Genomic DNA, 22,518 nt, shown 5'->3' with positions numbered 1-22,518 from the left:
TACAGGGCGAGGCCACTTACGTAATTGTTATCTTGATAAAGCTACGTCGTTTAGAAGGCCTCCCGCCACCCGACACGGCCAAAGACCCATCTAGAAAGTCACAGACTGTTCCTCCGACCTCCTACACCTTGTGCCGGCTGATGGCTGTTGACATGGTGGCATCCCACAAGATCTCGTTTTGAGGTTCCTGTACTTGTACGGATGTGCAGTGAACTTCTTTCGCGCCGTACGTAGCCATCCGCTCTAATCGGGAGGTGTGGTGGTGGGCGATAGGGGGGGGGGAAACATCGCAATCGGCGCGCCGGCAAATGCTCGTACCACTAACGTTGCCGAGCCGTGTCGGGTGGTGCAGGGTTTTACCGACACAGCATGGCCGAGGCTGTCCTGACAAGAACGACGCAGAGCGACGGGTGGAGATTTTCCGAGTTTTTTTTATTTCATAGATGCCATGTTACTGAAATGGGGCGCTCGTCTGGGTTTAGAGGGGAGAGGGAGCAGGCAGGAGGCTGCTGCTGCAGGGAGGACGGCACGGGAAGAGGAGCAGGAGGGGGGGGAGATCGGCAGAAGCGGCGACAGCAAATAGCAGCGGTTCAACCGAGGACGTCACCACAACTCCCACCCATCATCAGCATCACCACCACCATTCACAATCATCACCGCGACCACCATCATTACCATCATCGTCGTCGTCATCATCACCATCATCATATATATACTTTATTTAGTTTTTTACACAAAAATAGATTTTGCTATTGAGTTTATATATTTTATCCCCCACATACCCCCCCGTTTGTTGAACTCAATTAACGCCTCTCCTCATCGTCACCACCTTAAGTTCTTTTGTTTTCTTTTTGGCAAAATATTTACATTTATAACCAATAAGCAAAAACAACCCCCCCCCACCCCTTCCTTCACAACAAACACTCAACACACGCCACACACACACACCCCGTGTAGCCTTACAGACTGCTTGAGGGGCGGCACGTGCTGTTAGCGAGCACCTATTAAGGCCGGCAAGGCGCACCTAGAGGGGGGGGGGGGGAGAGGTGGTAGCGTGGCCAGCACCACACCCCGCCCGGCCGCCTGTCTCACATAGTGCTGATGTTTTTACACGCTCCGCAACGGGCGCTCATATAAGGCTGAGTCGACCTAGAGCGGAGGTCCAGGGCAGTTCTAGACGCCACTTATGCCATGGCCGGGGAATGAACCCAGTTGAGCTAGGCTCCTAGTGCAGTGTGCCAACCGATGCGCCACCGCTCCCCCCCCCCACCTCCAAAAGACGCAACAAAGACACTGACATGCGTACGCACACACACACACGTAAATCCACATACACACACGAATACAGCTTGGCCACACAGACTGAAAGGCAAAAGCAGGTCCCATTGTCTTAAGAGCTGGGCTCCATCACCACCATTGCCACCACCACCATCACCACCATCGCCATCACCACCATCACCGCCACCATCGCCACCATCGCCACCATCACCACCGCCACCATCACCACCATCGCCACCATCGCCATCACAATCATCACAATCACCACCATCACCACCATCACCGTCGTCATCATTAAGGCACGCGTGTGCTCGCGTCGGCAGTGTCTACATGTCACGGGAGCGGAGACACGTGTACACACACACACGCACGTGTACACACACACACGCACGTGTACACACACATACGCGCGTGTACACACACACGCGCAATGTACACACACGCGTGCGTGTACACACACACGCGCAATGCACACGTGCACGCGCGTTGTGTGTACACGTGTACGTACAATTCACCATCAAATGCATGTGCACAGACACGCACAGTATACTGACAGGTAACACACGCGCACGCAGATTCAGTCACGCTTTGACATACACGCGTGTACTGATGTGTACACGCATTTAGTCTTGCAAGTGCTTTTAGCGAGTGCACAAATACACACACACTGACAAACACACACGTACACAGACAGTCTCACCGAAACACGTTTACACGAATGGTGCACACACAAACGCCACAGGCGGGAAACACACACACACACACGTACACCTGCGTACACACTTGTAAACACACACGTACACGGGTGTACAGAAGGACAAAGATCCCCCTTGCAGTCTTTCTCGGACTGTTGGGGCAAGTGCTGTTAGCATGAAGGCTGGCACAGTGCACCTATGAGGGGTGGGTGGCCAGCACCGCGCCCGGCCGCCTTTGTCTCCCCGGTGCTGATGTTTTACACACCGTCGCACCAGGTACTCCTTTAAGGCTGAGTCGACCTAGGACCGTTTCCGACGGACAGATAATCGTCACTGGTGTTGGCCGTGAGCGGGAATCGAACTTGAGTCGTCGGGTTCGTGGCGCGGTGCCATAACCACTGCCCACACGGATGTACAACACAGATATTTTCACAAGCGCGCGTATACATACGAGTAAACATACACAAGTGTACACACGCACGTGTACACACACACACACACGTGTACACACACACACACGTGCCCCGCCGCACGCGCCTCTATGGCTCTCGTCTCGTTTTCCCGCCAAAGCGCCAACAGTGGTTTACGTGTCCAAAACTCTCGCCTCACGCGAATCTGGCTCGCGTTCACAACACATACATAGTATTCATAGATATCTGTGTAATAGAATAAGGTATCTTATAACGACAACATTTATAACATTTACCTCACTTAAATACAATAGCCGCCCCTTGTTGCTAGGCAACGCAGGGGCCACGCGACATGGCCGCCATTTTACATGTTTATGCTGCTTCGATTAATTGTCGCGTCTGTGGTTCTTGTAGCTTTTAAGCCGTCTCTTTGTTGTCGGAATTATTATGAAGTAACAATGATTACCATTTGAATTAGTTTTGTTGTTGGCTTAATTACTGGGAGAGATTAGGAATTTTGGTAAAAGCAGAAAAGGGAAATGCTGAGAGGCTGGTATCAAAGGTGTTAATACAGATCGGCCTTCTCTTACGGACCTTGTCTAGGCTCAGGGTTAGTGTCTAGCGTCATCAGTAGAGTCATGAGCAGAGTCTAGAACCAGGGGTAGAGTCGAGGCTGTGTGTAGAGTTGAGAGCGAGGGGTAGAGTTGAGGCAATGTGTAGAGTCGAAAGCCAGGGGAAGAGTCATGGGTAGAGTATAGAGCCAGGGGTAGAGTCTAGAGCCAGGGGTAGAGTCGAGGCTGTGTGTAGAGTTGAGAGCCAGGGGTAGAATTGAGGCAATGTGTAGAGTCGAAAGCCAGGGGTACAGTCATGGGTAGAGTCTAGAGCCAGGGGTAAAGTCGAGGCTGTGTGTAGAGTCGGGATGAGTTGGGGTGAGAATCTGGATCCCCGTGCGGATTTGATTGCTGCCGCTCAAAAGCAGAAACTTTGAACGCTGCTACTGCGTAGCTACACAGGCAGGACGACGCTGGCGGTGGACAGGTGGTCTCCACCCGTTCCCACCTGTCCACTGCCCGCGTCCACCTGCACGTGCGGGCGGCGTGCGAGTGTCTGTACCCGTGCCTACCTGTGCGTGATCTTGTCTGCCCACCTGTGTGTAGCCGTGCATCTGTCTGCGCTTTTGACTCCGCACGTCTTTGGGTGCACATCTGAGAGCGTACACCTGTGCATGTGATGTGTCCCGGCCAACACGCGTGTTCCCGCGCGCTGTGCCTGCGTAACTTGGCCTACCCCCCAAGCAAGTGTGGAATGTCGGCCCCAACACCGGGCCAACGGCATCCAACCACGTGCCAGCGGCATTGGCACTTTTACGCGGACGTTTGTGTTTCCGTGTGTACCTGTGTATGTCTGCACCAACTTGTGTGCGTTCCTGTGTATCTCGGTCTACGTGTGTGTGCATAATGCTGCGTGTGCCTGTATGCGTGTGTGAACACCTGCGCGTGTACCCGTGTGTTCTCGTATCCGGTCGGCAATGCGACTGGAACCACCACCACACGGAGCATCGGCAGGGTTTGCCGTGATGAGGACCGATTTGTCACCGATCATTGCATCGTGCTGCTGCGGCGGCTGCTACTGCTGATGACACCAAAGTTCAGGCGAATAATTCGACCCAAGGTCGACGCAGCTCTTGACGCTGCCGTTACCGCCGTTGTTGACGTTCAACGCCGCGAGCGTCGCGGTCGGTCGGCGTAGACTCTGCCGATGTTGCGGCGTCGTCGTCTGTATCGAGACGGCCGGCGGCGACGTCGTCGTCGAACGTCGTCGGAACTGGAGAGGCGCGGCATCTCCTGCAGGGTCGGCGCCGCGCCGCGGCCGTCTCCCGATAATTCCACGAAGACCAAAAACACAAACCGAGATGACGACCACCACCACGGGAGGGCTGGGCCCGGAGCCGAACCCGGACCCCACCGCGGGCTCTTAAGGTGCACGTAGCCCCCCCCCAGCCCCACCACCAACGTCGGCTCCACCGCCACCGGCTCCCCCAACACTGAAACGTGTCCTTCACCGGGAGTCCAACTCGTACCAACGGTGGTGGGGGGGGGGGGCTCGGGGTCGGGAGGGAGAGGGGAGGGGAGCAGCAAGAATCCGTGGGCGAAGCCTCGCCAAGTCCTCGTCGGACGAAGGCCGATGGGCGAGCCGGCTGGGCGAAAGAGGGACGAACCCGTCCAGGCGCGGCTTAGACCGGGCCAGACGGGCCCGGCGTGGGCCCGGCGTGGGCCCGGCGTAGGCCCGGCGTGGGCCCGGCGTAGGCCCGGCGTAGGCCCGGCTAAACCCAGCGCAGGCCGCACGGCGCCCTCCCGGCTCCGGCCACGGGCGACTCCGGGTCCCCGTTCATCGAGAGTCCGGAATCGTCGTCGTCCGACGAGGTGGCGCCGCCGCCGCTGGAGCTGCGCTTGCGCGGGAACCCGAGGGGTGCCGCCGGGGGCTCCGTGTCAGGGCTCTGGCGGGGGGCCCCCGCCGCGGGCCCTGCTTCGGGGCCGCGAGCCGCCGGCACGGGGCGGCCCGCGTCGCCCGTGGCGCCGATGTCGGCGCCGGCGGGCCCCTCGCCGGCGAGCCCCGCGCCGCCCTCGGGCGCGTCCAGCACCTGGTACTTGACCTTGGTGTTTGTGATGGCACCGTGCTTCTGGCGCAGGTGCAGGCGCAGCTGGCTCTTGTGGCGGAAGTGCAGGTCACACGACTCGCACTGCCACACGCACACGCACGGACGAGTGAGCGAGTGGGCGAGCCAATGAGCGAGCGAGCGTGCGCGTGAGCTTGAATGGATGTGCGCGAGCGCGTGCGGTGCGGCGAGTATAGCGCAACGAGTGTTGTGGCGAGTGTGGCGGGCACGGTGGCGAGTGTGCTGGGACCCACGTGATAGGGCTTCTCTCCCGTGTGGATGCGGATGTGACTCTTGAGCGTCTGCAGGTGGCGGAAGCGCGTCCCGCACGTCTCGCACGGGTACGGCTTCTCCCCCGTGTGGATGAGCACGTGGGCCCGCAGGTGAGCAACCTGCACAACCGCCACGACAACCACGACAACAAGCGCGCAGGTGAACCACCTGCACCACCACCAGCACAAGCACGCAGGTGCGATGCTTTAGACAATTGTCCCCGCTGCTGTGGCTAAAATCTGGTGTGTCCAGAGTGTCTCATCGCAACAGGGGTATCAGGCGATGCTGTCGCAACCGGCTGTGTCGGGGTCAACAGCTTCAGTCGCAGCAGGTGAGTTGGGGCGAGTGCGTGGTCAGGTGATTGCGGGTGAGTGAGTGCGGGTGAGCGAGTGTGGGTGAGTGAGTGTGGGTGAGTGAGTGTGGGTCAGCGAGTGTGGGTGAGTGAGTGTGGGTGAGCGAGTGTGGGTGAGTGAGTGCGGGTGAGTGAGTGTGGGTGAGTGAGTGCGGGTGAGTGAGGGTGAGTGTGGGTGAGTGAGCGAGTGCGGGTGAGCGAGTGCGGGTGAGCGAGTGCGGGTGAGCGAGTGTGGGCGAGCGAGTGCGGGTGAGCGAGTGTGGGTGAGTGAGTGCGGGTGAGCGAGTGCATATTAGGTGAGTGCGGTTGAGCGAGTGCGTGCGTGCGTGCGTCACCTGGACGAAGCAGGCCCCGCAGGTGTCACACTTGTAGGGCTTCTCCCCCGAGTGGATGCGCGTGTGCGTCTTGAGATTGGCCGGCCGGTTGAACTGCGCCCCGCACACCGTGCAGCGGTAGGGCTTCTCTCCTGCTGGGTCATCACCGGGGCACGGGGTCACAGCCAGGGTCACACTCACGCCCGGGGCGGCGACTGCCAGGCTAGGTGTTCGCCCGCACACGTACGAGTGGCTGGACCGGTGCCAGGCTAGGTGCCGGGATAGGTGCCCGCCCAAGCGAGTGAGTGTATAGTGCCTTTGTTATCTCGGTGCCAGGCTACGTGCCCGCGTGAATGAGCGCATTGTTGCGGTCGCCGTGCCAGGCTAGGTGCCCACGTGAGTGTACAGTGGCGGTCGCCGTGCCAGGCTAGGTGCCCACGTGAGTGTACAGTGGCGGTCGCCGTGCCAGGCTAGGTGCCCGCGTGAGTGTACAGTGGCGGTCGCCGTGCCAGGCTAGGTGCCCACCGGAGTGCACGGTGCGGTGGCTGGAGAGGTTGCCCTTGTAGCGGAAGGCGGCGTGGCAGGTGTCGCACTTGTAGGGCTTGTCGTCGGCGTGGATGCGAGCGATGTGGCGCCGCAGGGCGCCCTCTTCGGGAAAGCCCAGGCCGCACGCGCCGCACGCGCGCACGCACGTGGGGTCTACACGCGGGAGGAGGGGGTGGACACACACGTGTGAGGCTTGCCGGCCTCAGTACGAGTCTACGGGTCTCTTGTGTGTGGGCCTACGGGTCTCCGAGTACGTGGGTCTGTCTGCGTGAGCCTGCCGGTCTCCGAGTATATGAGTATGTGGGTCTCTTAGTATATGGGTCTCTGTGTGTGTATGTGGGTCTCTGTGTGTCTGTGGGTCTCTGTGTGTGTCTGTGGGTCTGTGTGTGTGTCTGTGGGTCTCCGTGTGTATCTGTGGGTGTCTGTGTGAGTCTGTGGGTCCCCGTGTGTGTCTGTGGGTCTCCGTGCAAGTGAGGAATCGTGACCCCGAATCGTGATCAGATTCCCCGTCTCGCTCGCTCGCTCCCCTTCTCACCGTGCGGTCCGTCGTGGCTTGGCGAGCTCGTCAGGCCGGGCGACCCGGCCAGTCCCGGTGAGCCGGCGATGCCGGGAGAGGCGGCGTGGCCGTCACCGCGTGGCGGGGGGCTGTCGGCGCCGTGGGCCACGGGGAGGCCGAGTTCGGGCCGCTTGAAACCCCCCGATTCCTCCTTGAGCCTGTGTCGCCACGGGAACGCCGCGCTCGTTAACACGGCCACTCCTCCCATTAACTAAATATTATGTGTTGAAATCTTTCGTGACTGCAGGAATTCATATTATTTGGGTCTTTCGGTAAATTCACGTAGCCAGGTTCAAAGAAAATAACAAATAAGTAATATTTAAAAAACTTTTTTTAAAACACGCTTTTATGAAATGTGCTAGTAATGGCAGAACTCCACGACTCCAGGTAGTGGCCCTGAAGCTTGCCACAACGTAAGGGACCGTGGCCAATTACAGCCAACGTCAGTTGAGCGTGGACAATTAGACCCAAGCCGAAACATAACGTATAAAAAATAATGTTTAAAAATATTTTTATTTTATTTTTTATGATAGAATATAGTATTGTCATCAGTGTGACATAAGTATACCAAGTTTGCATTCGATACCACATTTGGAAGTGGGTAAAAATTGAGTTACAAGATTTGAGGATACAACAACAGACAGAGCGAGTTAAAAGTGTGTAAAAAATACGACGTTTTGATCACAACACAAGCGATCGTCATCAAGAGAATGATATATATTATATATATACATTTTTTTACATACCTGTCAACCCCTTATCAGTGCCCTACCGTATTAGTGCGCCTTTTGGCGTCATCTGGTCCAACCCATGTGAGACTAGGCTCTAAGGAAAGCTGTCTCGGGTGTGGACCAATCAACTTCAAGGACAGTGCATACATTACGTTTTTTGTTTGCATTATGACTGCAGGTATTGTGGTCTATGCAAACATGACTCCTCATAAAAAAGGTGTCAGTTTTGTTGGCAGATAGAAGGGTAAAAAAACAATTATCAATTCAGACCTTATTGGTCACCCCATGCCCGTATAAATCTCAACATTCATGCTACAAAGTGCCATCACAAGGGAGAAACGCAAACAAAGACACAGGTATTTATTAACCTTGTAAGGTCTGTGTGGCTCTTTTTCAGGAACGGCCTGGCCATCACGAATGATAGCCCTACGAAGTGGCTTATCACGCGGACATTTGTAGCGGCCAAATCATCTCTAGACGCACCACGTTGACTCGAAATGTGGAGGGAAAAACCGGAGGACTCGGGAGAAAAATCCACGCGACCACGGGGAGACGCTGGGGTGATAAGGTGGAGGGGGAGACGTGGCACTGGGGGGGGGGGGGGGGTCAAGGTGACGACGCCGCCCCACGCACCTGTCCACCAGCTGCTTGAAGTGCGTGAGCGCCGCCGCCGACGACGACGACGGCGGCGGTGGCCCCCACTCGCCCGCCGGCCCCCTGGCCTCCGAACCCCCCTCCAGCTTCATCATGTCGAACGCGGCAACGCAGGTGGCGCGTGGCGGCGTCGGCGAAGAGGAGGAGGCGGCGGTAGAGGAGGAGGGGCGAGGCGGTGGCTGGGCCACGGCGCTGGCGACGATGGAGCCCAAGTCCCAGGGGAACAAAGCCGGGGGGGCCCCGTCGTCCCTCCCGTCCCTCCCGTCCCTCCCGCGCGGCGTCACGGGAGACAGCGTGGTCATCACCTTGGCCTCCGGCGCCGGCGAGAGCCGGGTGGGCGGAGTGGAGGGCGCCACTGCGGCAACGGTCGCGGGGGGGGTGGGGGGGCAGGCGTCCCCGCCGCCCGCACCGCTGTCCGAAGTGGGCGACGATGACGAGGAGGAGGAGGAGGAGGGGGAGGACGGCGGGGAGGACGATGTGGACGAGGTGGACGTCGTCTGCACGAGGAACCGACGCTTCTTCCAGTTGCAGGACTTGACCTGGCCGCCGCCGGGGGGGGCCACCTCCCGGTGGCTGTCAGGAGGGCTGCTCGGCTCCGACTCCCGGCGGGCCGAGGGGGCGCCGGGGGGCCCCGCCCCCTCCGAGGGCCCCTCGGCCGCGGGGCCTCCCCCGGAGGGGCTCGCGGGGTCTGCGGCGGCGGCGGCAGGGGCCGGGGCGGAGGCCCAGCGGCGGGGCGCGGCGGGAGGAGGGGGGTCCGGGAAAGTGAAGCGAGGGGGCGGGCCCAGGGGGTGCTGCTGCTGCTGCGGCTGCTGCTGCTGCGGCTGCTGCGGCTGCTGCGGCTGCTGGGGCGGTGGGGACGGGGGGCCCCGGAGGAACAGCGGCGGGGGAGCGAGGGGGCCCCCCAGGGGGAGCCCCGGGTTTATGCCGCACAGCAGCGTCGGGGGGAACGAGCCGTGGAAGTTGGGGTCCAGATTGCGGAGACGTTCCGGCAGAGCTTGGGGACTGTGCGGACACCACGGGGACACCACGGGGACACGCGGGTGTCAGGTGTCAGCAAGATGGATGTCTCTCTCCTTAACTCTCACTCTCTCTCTCGCACTCTCTCCCTAACTCTCTCTCCCTAACTCTCTCCCTCACTCTCTCTCTCCCTAACTCTCTCTCCCTAACTCTCTCTCCCTAACTCTCTCCCTCACTCTCTCTCCTCAACTCTCACTCTCTCTCTCTCTCTCGCACTCTCTCCCTAACTCTCTCTCCCTAAATCTCTCTCCCTAAATCTCTCCCTCACTCTCTTCCTCACTCTCTCCCTCACTCCCTCAAACTCGCTCTCTGTCCACACACTCGCTCTCTCATTCTCTCGCTCTCAACACTCTCTCAACACACGCACTCCTTCTCAACACTCGCTCTCAACACTCTCTTAACACACGCACTCCTTCTCAACACTCGCGCTCTCTCAACGCTCTCCCCCCCTCACCTGTCGAGGAAGGCCTCGCAGGTGCGCACCACGTGCTCCATGTGCAGGTAGCGCGCGGCGGCCATGACGCCGAGCACGGAGTCGAGGGAGAGCGGCAGGCGCGACGTGTACATGAAGTCCAGCAGCACCTCGAGGCCGCACGGGTCCACGCCGGGCAAGGGCAACACCCTCACGCCGCCGCCGCCGCCGCCGCCAAAGCCGGCAGGGCCGCGTGACTCCGCCAGCACGCTGTAGAAGAACCCGCTGCGGCACGTGCGCGTGCCGGGAAAAGCAGCGACGGTGGCGGAGGGGGGGGGGGGCGAGAAGAGAGATACAGGGCATGGGGGTCAGCGGTCGTCGCCCATTCTCATGGCGATTGCAGCGGTGGTGGTGACGGTGATGATGGTGGTGGCATGGTGCTGGCCACCCACCCCCCCTCGTGTACCTTGCCAGCCTTCATAGGTGCTACTCGCTAACAGCACTTGGCCCAATAGTCTGTGAAGGCTACACGGGGATCTTTGCCTTTGTTGATGGCTCTACCCTCACCCATTCGAATAAACAAACTTCAACTGCCCCCCCCCCCTCAACTCTAGTACTGCCCCCCACCACCCCCTTGTACCTGTGCCTCCCTTCCATGCCCCCCTTAACCCCCCTCTCACCCACAGTGACATTCCCGTACCCCCCCTCCCACCCCTGTGCCGTGACCCCTGCCCCCCCGCGCCCACCCTCCCCTCCCGTACCGTGACCCCCCCCCCCCCGCGCCCCTCCCCTCCCGTACCTGCACGCGGCGAGCACGGCGCTGTGAGCGGGGAAGTCTCGCCCGCCGGCGCGCAGCGTGACGTCGGTGAGGGCGCAGCGCGCGCGCAGCTCTCGCAGGTTGCGCAGCACGTCGCGCGCGTGCTGCGTGAACTCCCGCACGCTTTCTGGCCCCGCACCACCGCTGACGCCGCCGCCGACGCCGCCGCTGACGACGCCGCTGACGTCGCTGCGAAAACCGCTCGGGTCCCCGCCGTCGCCGAGGAAGCCTCCTCTGTCGCCGCAGAAACCGACTTCTCCTCCGTCGCCGGGGCAACCGCGTCGCAACGCCATTGCAAGTGGCCGCCGAGGGGGCGGGGAAAGCGGCAACGAGAAGGCAAGGGAGCTGGGATGGGGGGGGGAAGTCCGAATACTGTGGGGTTGGAGGGGGGGGGGGGCAGGTACAGGCACGCACGGACACACGCACAGCGATGCACGCCGTTAGACACGGACACTGGGCAGGGATGTACCCCCACACAGGCTGCTGCGGAAAGTGCTGTTAGCGAGCGCCTATTCAGGCTGGCACGTCAAACATATTGGGGGGGAGCGGTGGTGTTGGCCAGTGGTCGGATCAGCCATTTGCCGTGTTTAGTTGCTACGCCAGGCACTCGCTTACGGCCGAGAGGGCAGGCCCAGGAGCCACCGATGTTGGCCGTGGCCCGGAATCGAACTCGGGCTCGCCGGGCATTGGGGCAAAATGTGCCAACCACTACACCCCCCAATCACACCACACCTATACCCGCTCCACACACGTCCACCACACACACGTCAAAAAATATCCCCCCGTGTAGCCTTAACAGACTGTTGGGGCAAGTGCTGTTAGCGAGCAGCACCTGTGAAGGCCGGCACGGCACAAGAGGGGGTTGGGTGGCCAGCAACCGCGCACGACCGCCTTTGTCTCCCGGGTGGCAATGTTCACCCATCGCATCGGGTTCCCGTTTGAGAGGCTGAGTCGACCCAAGGGAGGCCTAGATGTTCGTCACCGATGTTGACCGCGAGCGGGAATAGAGCTCGGGTCGCCAGGTTCGTAGGGCCACGCGCCAACCACACACCACAGTGGCAACGCAATGCCGTTGGGTATGGGCCACAGTGCAAGGAATTTGCCAGATTACATACCCCCCCCGCACCCCCACCCAACCCCTCCCCTTGGCAGTCAAACCCAGAGCCTGCGGGGGGGGGGGGTGCTGCAGCACGGGGATCAGCACAGCATGGAACCCCCCGCACTCTCCCCTGGCTGGCGTCAACTTGCGCGCTGCTGGAAGGCTCGACTCGCCGCGGCCTTCACTCGAGGCTGGGGGTCGGTCTAGCGGAGGCCCAGGACCGGTTCAGACATTCGTCACTGGTGTTGGCCGTGAGTGGGAATCAAACTCGGGCGGCTGGGTTCATTGCGTTCTCCACCACAACACTCCCCACGCGCGCCAACTGCCAACACGAGTGTGACACTAACTCATCACTACCACTAGAGGGAGTAGCTCACCCACTCTTGACATTGCCTGCGTAGATCGAGCTCAAACCCGAGCCCCCAGAACACCAACTTACAACCATAACCGCAACCCCTACATCTCACATTTGCCCCAAGGCCTGACCTGTCACCCCTGACCTCTTAATGTCACCCCTCACCTCTCAACATGACCCCTAACCCATTAGTGTCACCCCTGACCTCTTAACATCACCTCTGACCTATCAACATCACCCCTGACCTCTCAACATGACCCCTAACCCATTAGTGTCACCCCTGGCCTCTTAACATCACCTCTGACCTATCAACATCACCCCTAACCCATTAGTGTCACCCCTGACCTCTTAACATCACCTATAACCTCTCAACATCACCCCTGACCTCTCAACATGACCCCTAACCCATTAGTGTCACCCCTGACCTCTTAACATCACTTCTGACCTATCAACATCACCCCTGACCTCTTAGCATCACCCCTGACATCTTAACATCACCTCTGACCTCTTAACATAACCTCTGACCTCTTAACATAACCTCTGACTTCTCAACATCACCCGACCTTTCAACATGACCCCTAACCCATTAGTGTCACCCCTGACCTCTTAGTGTCACCCCTGACCTCTTAACATCACCTCTGACCTCTCAACATCACCCCTGCCCTGTTAGCATCACCCCTGACCCCCTGACCTCTCAATATGACCCCTGACCTCTCGTAACCCCATGACCTTTCAATATTACCCCTGGCCACGCAAGGTCAGCCCTGACTTGTCGGTGCCACCTTTAGCCCCGTCACCCCTGACCCCGCCCATCTCTCTTTCGCGAGACCACACCGGGAGCTAACTTTAGACAACATTGAGGGCAGAGGCACGGAGGGGGGGAAACGCGGAGATCTTTATTGGAGTTCAACCGTGAGTGCAGAGCGCGTGGCGAGTCTCGGGCGCCTTCATCGCCGTTGGGTAATCGGCATCACCGTGTCATCAGCACCACTGTGTCACCACCACCACCAACACGAGAGTAATTAACAATTGGTGGGCGACCAGTAGCGTGACGTCGCAGCGGTGGTATTGTTGGGCGTCGGCGCTGTGTGCATGGCCGATGTTGAAGACAGTGGTGACGATTGGAATGGTGGCGATGATGATGGTGCTATTGGTGATGCCGATGATGATGATGTTGGTGCTGATGATGGTAGTGGCTCGGGGATAGGAGGCAAGGTCGGCTGTGAGGTTCGCGTTGACGAGTGGCGATTCCGATGATGCGGATGGGAGCGATGGTGGCTGGGCCGTTGCTGCAAGGCCGGAAAAACCAACTCATCATCAATTACCGGGGAGACAAAAGCGGCCAGGCACGCGTCTGACCCCCCCCCCTCCAACTTCCCCGCGTCCCTCCCCTCCACACGCCTTAATAGGTGCTCGCCAACACCCCCCAGGGAGAGAGAGAGTCACAGGGAACACGATGTTCTTGCCAAGCCGCACAGCATATTGCTCATTAAAGACACTCATTAAGGAGTCACGTTGGGGGAGAGGAGGAGGAGGAGGGGGGGATACGTTGGGGATCACCTGTGTGTATGTACCTGGCCTACGGCTACCCGTATACAAGTGACAAAAGTCCCCCCCCCCCTTGCCCTGTGTAGCCAGCCCTCACACAGGCTGTTTGGGGCAAGTGCTGTTATAAGCAATCACCCAATTGAATGTTCAAGTTGATTTCGCGTTAGCAGGTGAGAAGAAGCTCTTCAGAGGAGGGGGGAACCCAGGAGAACAGGAGTCTCAATTTGTAAGAGTGGCCTGCGGCATGAGCCTCTTGCCAGCAGGAGGCGATGCTTGCTGCTGCTGCTGCTTCTGCTGCGTATAAACCCCAGGAGAGTAATTTGCGGTCTCGCTTTCGCATATGGATAATTTGTGGAGAAAAAAGAAACCATGCCCGGCGCCGATGTTTTCACAGCGCACCGGAGGTACTGATTACTCGTTTATGGTTGAGTCGACCTAGGGGGAGGCCCAGGCCCAGTTCAGATATTCTTCGCTGATGTTAGCCGTGAATGTTGAGTCTGGCAGTGTGTGGTTGGGATAGTATGTGTGTGTGTGGTGTGTTAGTGTGTGTGTGGTGTGTTCCTGTGTGTGCTTGATGTGTCAGTATATCTGTGTGCCAGTACGTGTGAAATGGGTTTAGTAATAACCGCCTTGAAAAGACTTGTACACCACAAACCCCTGGGAGCCAAGTTTGAACATAGATCCTGATCTCTCGTTTCAGTTTCATCAAATTATAAAGTTTATTAAGCAGCTCCCGGCACTGCACACGAGGAGTGGGCGGCCAGCACCACGCCCGGCCGCCTTTGTCTCCCTCGTGACGATGTTTACACATCGCACCAGGCACTCATTTGGGGCTGAGTCGACCTTGGGGAGGCCCAGGATCGGTTTAGATAATCGTCGCTGGTGTTGACCGTGAGCAGACATCTAACTCGGGTCGCTGGGTTCATAGCGCAGTGCGCTGCTACACTGCTATGCTACTGCTCCTCCCCACACATACACACGTACTAACTCAGCCACACACACACATACCCTGTCACACAGCCACCCATACCCTAAACACACAAACAAATAACGCTACCCCCCCCACACCCCACAAACAAGCCTCCCCACTCCTCCTTGTGGTGGCAGCGTGACCTGGCACGAGGAAGAGCTCGTGTCGCGTTACACACGTGTGTGTGGAGTGAGTGGTGTGTCTGTAGGGGTGTGTGTGTGTGTGTGTGAGGTGTGGGGGGTGTGAGGTGTGTGTGGTTTGAGTGGTGTGAGTGGTGTGTGTGTGGTTTGAGTTGTGTGAGTGGTGTGTGTGGTGTGTGTGGTTTGAGTGGTGTGAGTGGTGTGTGTGTGGTTTTGAGTGTTGTGTGAGTGGTATGAGTGGTGTGTGTGTGGTTTGAGTGGTGTGTGTGTGGTTTGAGTTGTGAGTGGTTTGAGTGGTGTGTGTGGTGTGAGTGGTGTGAGCGGTGTGTGTCTGTGGGGGTGTGTGTGTGGGGTGAGTGGTGTGTGTGTGTGGGTGTGTGTGTGAGGTGTGGGGTGAGTGTGGGGTGTGTGTGGGGTGAGTGTCGTGTGTGTGGGGTGTGTGTGTGGGGGGGGGGTGTGTGTGGGGTGTGTGTGTGGGGTGAGTGGTGTGTGTGTGTGGGGGTGTGTGTGGGGGGAGTGGTGTGTGGGGGTGTGTGTGAGGTGTGGGGTAGGTGTGAGGTGAGTGTGAGTTGAGTGTGGGGTGTGTGTGTGGGGTGAGTGTCGTGTGTGTGGGGGTGTGTGTGTGGGGGGGGGGTGTGTGGGGTGTGTGTGTGTGTGTGGGGTGAGTGGTGTGTGTGTGTGGGGGTGTGTGTGAGGTGTGGGGTAGGTGTGGGGTAGGTGTGGGGTGAGTGTGGGGTGAGTGTGGGGTGTGTGTGGGGTGAGTATGGGGTGAGTGTCGTGTGTGTGTGTGTGGGGTGAGTGTCGTGTGTGTGTGGCCTGAGTAGTGCGAGTGTGTGTATAGTGCGTGAGTAGTGTGTGTGTGTACTGTGCGTGTGTGGTACGTGTGTGCGTGTGTTATGTCCAGTAGTATATAGCCTGTGCATCGTGTGGTGTGTAGAATGTGGTACGTGTGTGTGTGTGGTATGCGGTACGCGTGCTATGCGTAGTGTGCGAGGGGTGGGTACCGAATCTATCTATAGCGCAGCTCTGCAATCGTCACCCCCCCCCCCACTGTGGCGAAGATAATTCGGGGGGGGGGGGGGCTCCCCACCCACCCGCACCTCTCAGCCTCCCTGCCCCGTCACCACCACCACCAAAACATCCAAACGATGAGCGGTGGTGGCGCGACTTTGCGTGCGTAGGGGCTCCGCTATCGCGGTTCGGATCCCAGCAGGTTGCCTCCTCCCCGCCCCACCACCACCCGCCCTAGTTAATATTGCGGGGATGTATCAACCGCGGGGATGTTTATCAACCGCGGCAAGGCAAGCGGGACTCGCTCAGGGGGACTTGACGTTATCCGCCACGAGCGAGGCGGGCACGCTCCACATTTTTTTGTTGGCAAAGTTTTTAAAAAGCCAAAGTTTAAACAAAAAAAATCATTAAAGTTGTGGGGGGGGGGAGGTGGAGAGATGAGAAAAACACACAAACAACGCAGCTGCATCAGGGGCAATTACACCATGTAACACGATTTTTGTCCCTGGGTAGTAAATGTTATGTTTTAATTGCTTATGCCTCAAAAGTAGAGAGAATGGCTATTATTCCCCACAGACTTTGCTTTTGTGACCAGGACTTTACGTGAAGGAATGACACAAATGCACACCACGTTTTCTCATCGAAAATAGGTACATTTCAAAATATCACTGTCCTGGTCACAAAAGCAAAGTTGGTGGGGTCTAATACCCATTTTCTATACTTTTGAGGCATTAGCAATTAGGAAACAACACTTCCTACCCAGGGATAAAAACTAAGTTGCTTGTGACGCAGTATTATTAAACCCCCACTGTCAATGGAAAACGTGGCAAGACCCTCCTGCAGAGAGAATCATGAGACTCGGTCAAGGGGGGCCGTCTCTGAAAGCAACCACAGCGCTCGCAGCAGCAGCAGCGGCGGTGAGTCGATATTTGATTATTTATAGACTGCATTGGACGCGGGCGATGTTGACACCGCCAGTAGCTGCTGCTACTACTACTACAGTCGTTCACGATGTTAGAGAGACTGTGTGTATGGCTGTCATTTATTATGTGTGCAATCATGATCACGAGTTCCGATTTAGGGACGGACCGAATCGATAAAAACATTATTTATGGACTGTATGCACACCGTGATAGCGATTACAGAATTTATGGATTGCAATGTTGGCTAGACTGTATCGTGGTTTTTTTTTATATATAGACTGTAATTATTCATTTATAGACTGTATTGATCTATGTATACAGTACTGTACGATGCATACTTATAGACTGCATGGCAATTAATGAATAATTTATAGACTGCGTTGCATGCATTGGCCGCATGTATTTTGAGGTGTGTACAGACTGCACGCATGCTCTTACTTCATAAATTGAATTCCTGTGCTATTGATTGCAGACTGTTGTTGTGCCCGGACTGCACAGAAACTTCACGGGCTGTGTGTGTGCGCGTGGCTGCGGTGCGCGGTTATAATCTCGGGGAAGCAGCAAGGAAACGTGGGGGGGGGAAGGGGGGTCTGGGGCTAGTTCCGGAAAACACCACGCACTCACCACTCACCCTCACACTCCACACTCACACCATATACATAGCACACACCATACACACCATGCACTCACCACTCACCACTCACACCCCCACCACACACACACTCCACTCGCACCGTACACCCCACACCGCACTCACCATACACCTCATTCACACGAACCATAAGCACACCCGCACTCAAACACTCCCGCTGATACACCCCCGTACACACACCACACAACAAGCACGTACACATTCTACAACTCGCACACACAAGTCAAAATACATGCACCGCACGCATCATACACGAACCCTGCACACACGCACGCACGCTGCGTGGACGCTAGAGGAAAAGTCGGGTGAGATGCATAGGGGGAGAGACGCGGGGAGACACGGGGGGAGACACGGGGAGAGACACGGGGAGATACAGGGGGAGAGACACGGGGAGAGACAGGGGGAGAGACAGGGGGGAGAGACAGGGGGGAGAGACAGGGGGGTGAGACAGGGGGTGAGACAGGGGGTAGAGACGCGGGGAGAGAACGGGAGAGACACGGGGCGAGATACGAGGAGAGGCAGGGGGTGGTGAGACACGTGGAGACACGGGGAGAGACAGGGGGTAGAGACGAGGGTAGAGACGAGGGTAGAGACGCGTGGAGACTTGGGGAGAGACAGGGGGTGGTGAGACGCGGGGAGAGAACGGGAGAGCCACGGGGAGAGCCGCCAGGGTGGGACGCGTGGAGAGAGAGACGAGGCTATGTGCCGAAGGGAGCGTGTGCCGAGGGGAGGCGGCAGCAGGTTACGAGAGGAGAGAGACGCGAGGGAGGACGAGCTGGAGGAGACGGGGAGAGGTGAGGGGGGAGTGAGGGTGGGACAGGGAGAGGTGAGGGGGGAGTGAGGGTGGGACAGGGAGAGGTGAGGGGGGAGTGAGGGTGGGACAGGGAGAGGTGAGGGGGGAGTGAGGGTGGGACAGGGAGAGGTGAGGGGGGAGTGAGGGTGGGACAGGGAGAGGTGAGGGGGGAGTGAGGGTGGGACAGGGAGAGGTGAGGGGGGTGTGAGGGTGGGACACGCACACCGCGAACCGCACAAACTCCGAGCCTCTCTCTGGTGCATCATCTCCCTTCGTGTCTCCCCCCCGTGTCGCTCTCTCTCCCATCCCGCGTCACCCTCCCCGCGTCACCCTCCCCGCGTCACCCTCCCCGCGTCACCCCCCCCCCCACTGTCTGTGTCACTGTGACCCTGTCGCGCGCGCCGCGGAATCCGCGCGCGCGCGCTGACGTCACCTGGCAGGAGACATCGCGTCCACAAGCACCCAGAGCCAAGTCACGCACCCACCCCTCACTCCCTCCTCACCAACACTCACCCATACACCACACCCCTACCTCCTCACCAACACTCACCCACACACACCCCTCCCTCACCCATACACACCCATACACACACACCCGTCACCCATACGCACACCCTAACCCATACACACACACCCTCACCCACACACACCCTCACCCATACACCCTAACCCATACACACACACCCTAACCCATACACACACACACCCTAACCCATACACACACACCCTAACCCATACGCACACACACACCCTAACACATACGCACACACACACCTATACACACACACACCCATACACACACACACACCCTCACCAATACACACACACCCTCACCCACTCTCATACCCACAAACCCATTACACTCTCGCAAATAAACTCCCAACACCTACACCCGGACTCACACTCACATTTGCATACAGACACACGCGTGTGCGCTCCCCTATACACTCCCCGACTCGCCCACACACGCAAGCAAGATATGCCCGTTATAACACGCGACATTTTCCATTATATAACCGCACAACAACCCTCACGCACACAGCCACCACGCAGCGAAACACCACCACCACCCGCACGCCACACACACACACATCACTACCAACGCGTCGCGTTATGCAACAACCCTCCCGTAACGCAGCGAGTAAAACACACGAAAAACTGCACAACAACCATAAACACCACTAACTATAATCACCACTAACCAGCGTGGTAAACACCACTAACCAGCGTGGTAAACACCACTAACCAGCGTGGTAAACACCACTAACCAGGGTGGTAAACACCACTAACCAGCGTGGTAAACACCACTAACCAGCGTGGTAAACACCACTAACCAGGGTGGTAAACATCACTAACCAGGGTGGTAAACACCACTAACCAGCGTGGTAAACACCACTAACCAGCGTGGTAAACACCACTAACCAGCGTGGTAAACACCACTAACCAGGGTGGTAAACACCACTAACCAGGGTGGTAAACACCACTAACTATAATCACCACTAACCAGGGTGGTAAACACCACTAACCAGCGTGGTAAACACCACTAACCAGCGTGGTAAACTCCACTAACCAGGGTGGTAAACTCCACTAACCAGGGTGGTAAACACCACTAACCAGCGTGGTAAACACCACTAACCAGCGTGGTAAACACCACTAACCAGCGTGGTAAACACCACTAACCAGCGTGGTAAACACCACTAACCAGCGTGGTAAACACCACTAACCAGGGTGGTAAACACCACTAACCAGCGTGGTAAACACCACTAACCAGCGTGGTAAACACCACTAACCAGGGTGGTAAACACCACTAACCAGCGTGGTAAACACCACTAACCAGCGTGGTAAACACCACTAACCAGCGTGGTAAACACCACTAACCAGCGTGGTAAACACCACTAACCAGCGTGGTAAACACCACTAACCAAGATCCTAAACACCTCTAAAACCAGGGTCCTAAACACCACTAACCAGGGTGGTAAACACCACTAACTAGGGTGGTAAACACCACTAACCAGCGTGGTAAACACCACTAACCAGCGTGGTAAACACCACTAACCAGCGTGGTAAACACCACTAACCAAGATCCTAAACACCTCTAAAACCAGGGTCCTAAACACCACTAACCAGCGTGGTAAACACCACTAACCAGCGTGGTAAACACCACTAACCAGCGTGGTAAACACCACTAACCAAGATCCTAAACACCTCTAAAACCAGGGTCCTAAACACCACTAACCAGCGTGGTAAACACCACTAACTAGGGTGGTAAACACCACTAACCAGCGTGGTAAACACCACTAACCAAGATCCTAAACACCTCTAAAACCAGGGTCCTAAACATCACTAACCAGGGTGGTAAACACCCCTAAGCAGCGTGGTAAACACCACTAACCAGGGTGGTAAACACCACTAACCAGGGTGGTAAACTCCACTAAAACCAAGGTTCTAAACACCCCTAAGCAGAGAGTCTTCAACACCCTACCCAGCAGCCAAGGTCCAGTCCCGAGATAACGACAGCGAATTATTCGGGCCACATAACTCTCAAAACCCACAACTACAGACGACACACACACGCCTTTAAAACTCAAAATCCCACCACCACCAAACACACATACATCAAACACAACACGTGAATCTTCTTACGTTCGGCAAACCCACACACGCACCACACACACACCACACGGCAAGTGCGACACGTGTGGGGAAAGAGCCTCTACATTTTAACATGCGTCACACATCAATGCCCGCCGAACCCCTTCGCCATGTCTGCAGACTCGCGCAAACTTTACAGTCACCAAAGCCCCAAAAACTCTTCCCCGACACCGCTAAGAACCCTCCAAACACTCAAACCCCTAAACAGTCAAACTAACGTCCCAAATGGTCCCATTTGGGACGTTAGTAGAGCGTGGGACCAGAGCAAACACAACTCAGAGAATTTAAGACGTCAATATATCCACGGGAGTAAAACTTTTTAAAGAGAGAGAAATTTTTTTTACGTGACATTTAAGAAAAGCCCCCCCACCCCAAGCCGAGACCAACTCGGGGGCACATCGCGGCGACAGAAATTCTGGAGAACCAGGGAACTCAAACTCAGCCAGATCCGAAAATCCACCAAAAACACATCATCTCAAACTTGCAGTCTTCCAACAATAACAAACCCCCACCACCACCTACCCCAACCGAGACAATTCAAGATACGGCCGTAAGAAAACTCGCCAAATAAAAATGTAAACTTTCACAATTTAAACCGTGACAAAAAAATAACTCGATATTATGCATCACGCGTTTTAAAAATCAGCAAAGCGATATCGTGAAAGCGTTCAAGCCCCAACGCGGACGGATTGAGCGGTAACACAGCGACTGCCCCCCGACTTAGTGGGGTGAGCAGAGCCGCCCCCATCGCCACCACCATCATCATCACCACGGTCCCGACATCACCTGGGTTCCTGGAAGCGCTGGGCGGTCCTCTCTCTTCCCCGAATGCGTCGCCTTCTGAGAAAGTGGCGACGCGCAGTTCTCAGAACCAGCTCCGGGCGAGCCCATCTCGAGGGGCGCTGGGGGGGGGGAAGCACCGGACGAGTCTAACTCGAGCGGGCGACGGAGCTAGCAGCCGCCGCTATGCGCCGCCACTGGTCGATTGCCTTGAACGAGGCCGTGACATCCCTCGGTTGTGTGAGGCCGATGGTATCGCCCGCCGGGGTGGGCTACGAACACCCCCGCGGGTATTTCGCGGGTGGTTCGCTCTACTTGGAAAAACTCGAAAACAGCAAAGCAGGGTCACGTGGTCCGCGGGGGCGGGGTATTGGTGGGTGGGGGTGGTGGGGTGGGGGTGGAGGGGCGGGGTGGGGTGGGAGACACGTGCTCTGCGTGTGTATGTATGTCTGTGTGTATGTACGTCTGTGTGTGTGTGTGTGCCTCGAGCCACACTTCTCCGTGGCTTTGAAGTGCACCTAGCCTGGCACAGCGCGGTGGTGACGTCGCTGTTGATGAATGTATACGAGTGAATGTAATCGAATGTGCGTCCTGTATATTAACGAAGGGCACACGTGTTATATTTGTGCGCGTGTGCACATGCGTACATTGTGCATATACACACACACGTGTACGCATATGTACACGTGCTCTGTATTTATAAAGCCGTGAGGGTATACGCGTGTGTGAGTGTACGTATGCAGGTGTCTGTGTATACGTGTGTAGATGCGTACACGCCTACACTTGTTAGTGTGAAGGTATGTGAGCATACGTGTACATGTGCGTAACGGTATACGCGTGTAGCTGTGTAACACGCCTGCCTGCGCGTACACACACACATACAC

General features: G+C 57.3%; 1 protein-coding gene across 3 annotated transcripts; it reads right to left on the bottom strand.

Annotated features, from left to right (window-relative positions):
- Nucleotides 1-417: 417 nt before the first annotated feature.
- On the bottom strand, nucleotides 418-21,690 carry LOC144945090 (uncharacterized). 3 transcript variants are annotated; one of them, XM_078873333.1, is made up of 9 exons: nucleotides 21,641-21,690; nucleotides 10,694-11,083; nucleotides 9,937-10,179; nucleotides 8,445-9,467; nucleotides 7,060-7,238; nucleotides 6,504-6,677; nucleotides 6,000-6,133; nucleotides 5,294-5,431; nucleotides 418-5,123 (listed from the first exon to the last, which is right to left on the bottom strand). In XM_078873333.1, exons 2-9 carry the CDS (start codon nucleotides 11,002-11,004, stop codon nucleotides 4,707-4,709), a joined length of 2,619 nt encoding a protein of 872 aa, XP_078729459.1. In that variant the 5' UTR covers nucleotides 11,005-11,083; nucleotides 21,641-21,690; the 3' UTR covers nucleotides 418-4,706. The 3 variants fall into 3 exon arrangements, with proteins under 3 accessions (XP_078729459.1, XP_078729460.1, XP_078729461.1); XM_078873334.1 differs by having other exon boundaries at nucleotides 6,000-6,130; XM_078873335.1 differs by lacking the exon at nucleotides 6,504-6,677 and having other exon boundaries at nucleotides 6,000-6,130.
- Between the last annotated feature and the right edge of the window lie 828 nt (nucleotides 21,691-22,518).

The sequence above is a fragment of the Lampetra fluviatilis genome, chromosome 36 (assembly GCF_964198595.1).
Source record: "Lampetra fluviatilis chromosome 36, kcLamFluv1.1, whole genome shotgun sequence".
NCBI lineage: Eukaryota > Metazoa > Chordata > Hyperoartia > Petromyzontiformes > Petromyzontidae > Lampetra > Lampetra fluviatilis.
Note: the sequence above shows the minus strand (reverse complement) of the source record. Positions and strands in the feature narration are given on the sequence as shown.

Excerpts from the sequence above, each read along its gene's own strand:
- LOC144945090 (XM_078873333.1), bottom strand. The coding sequence starts at position 11,004 with ATGGCGTTGCGACGCGGTTGCCCCGGCGACGGAGGAGAAGTCGGTTTC. Across the intron at positions 7,239-8,444 it reads TTCAAGCAGCTGGTGGACAG|GCTCAAGGAGGAATCGGGGG; the intron begins GTGCGTGGGGCG and ends GTGGCGACACAG. Across the intron at positions 5,432-5,999 it reads GCGGGGCCTGCTTCGTCCAG|GTTGCTCACCTGCGGGCCCA; the intron begins GTGACGCACGCA and ends GCGGTTGTGCAG.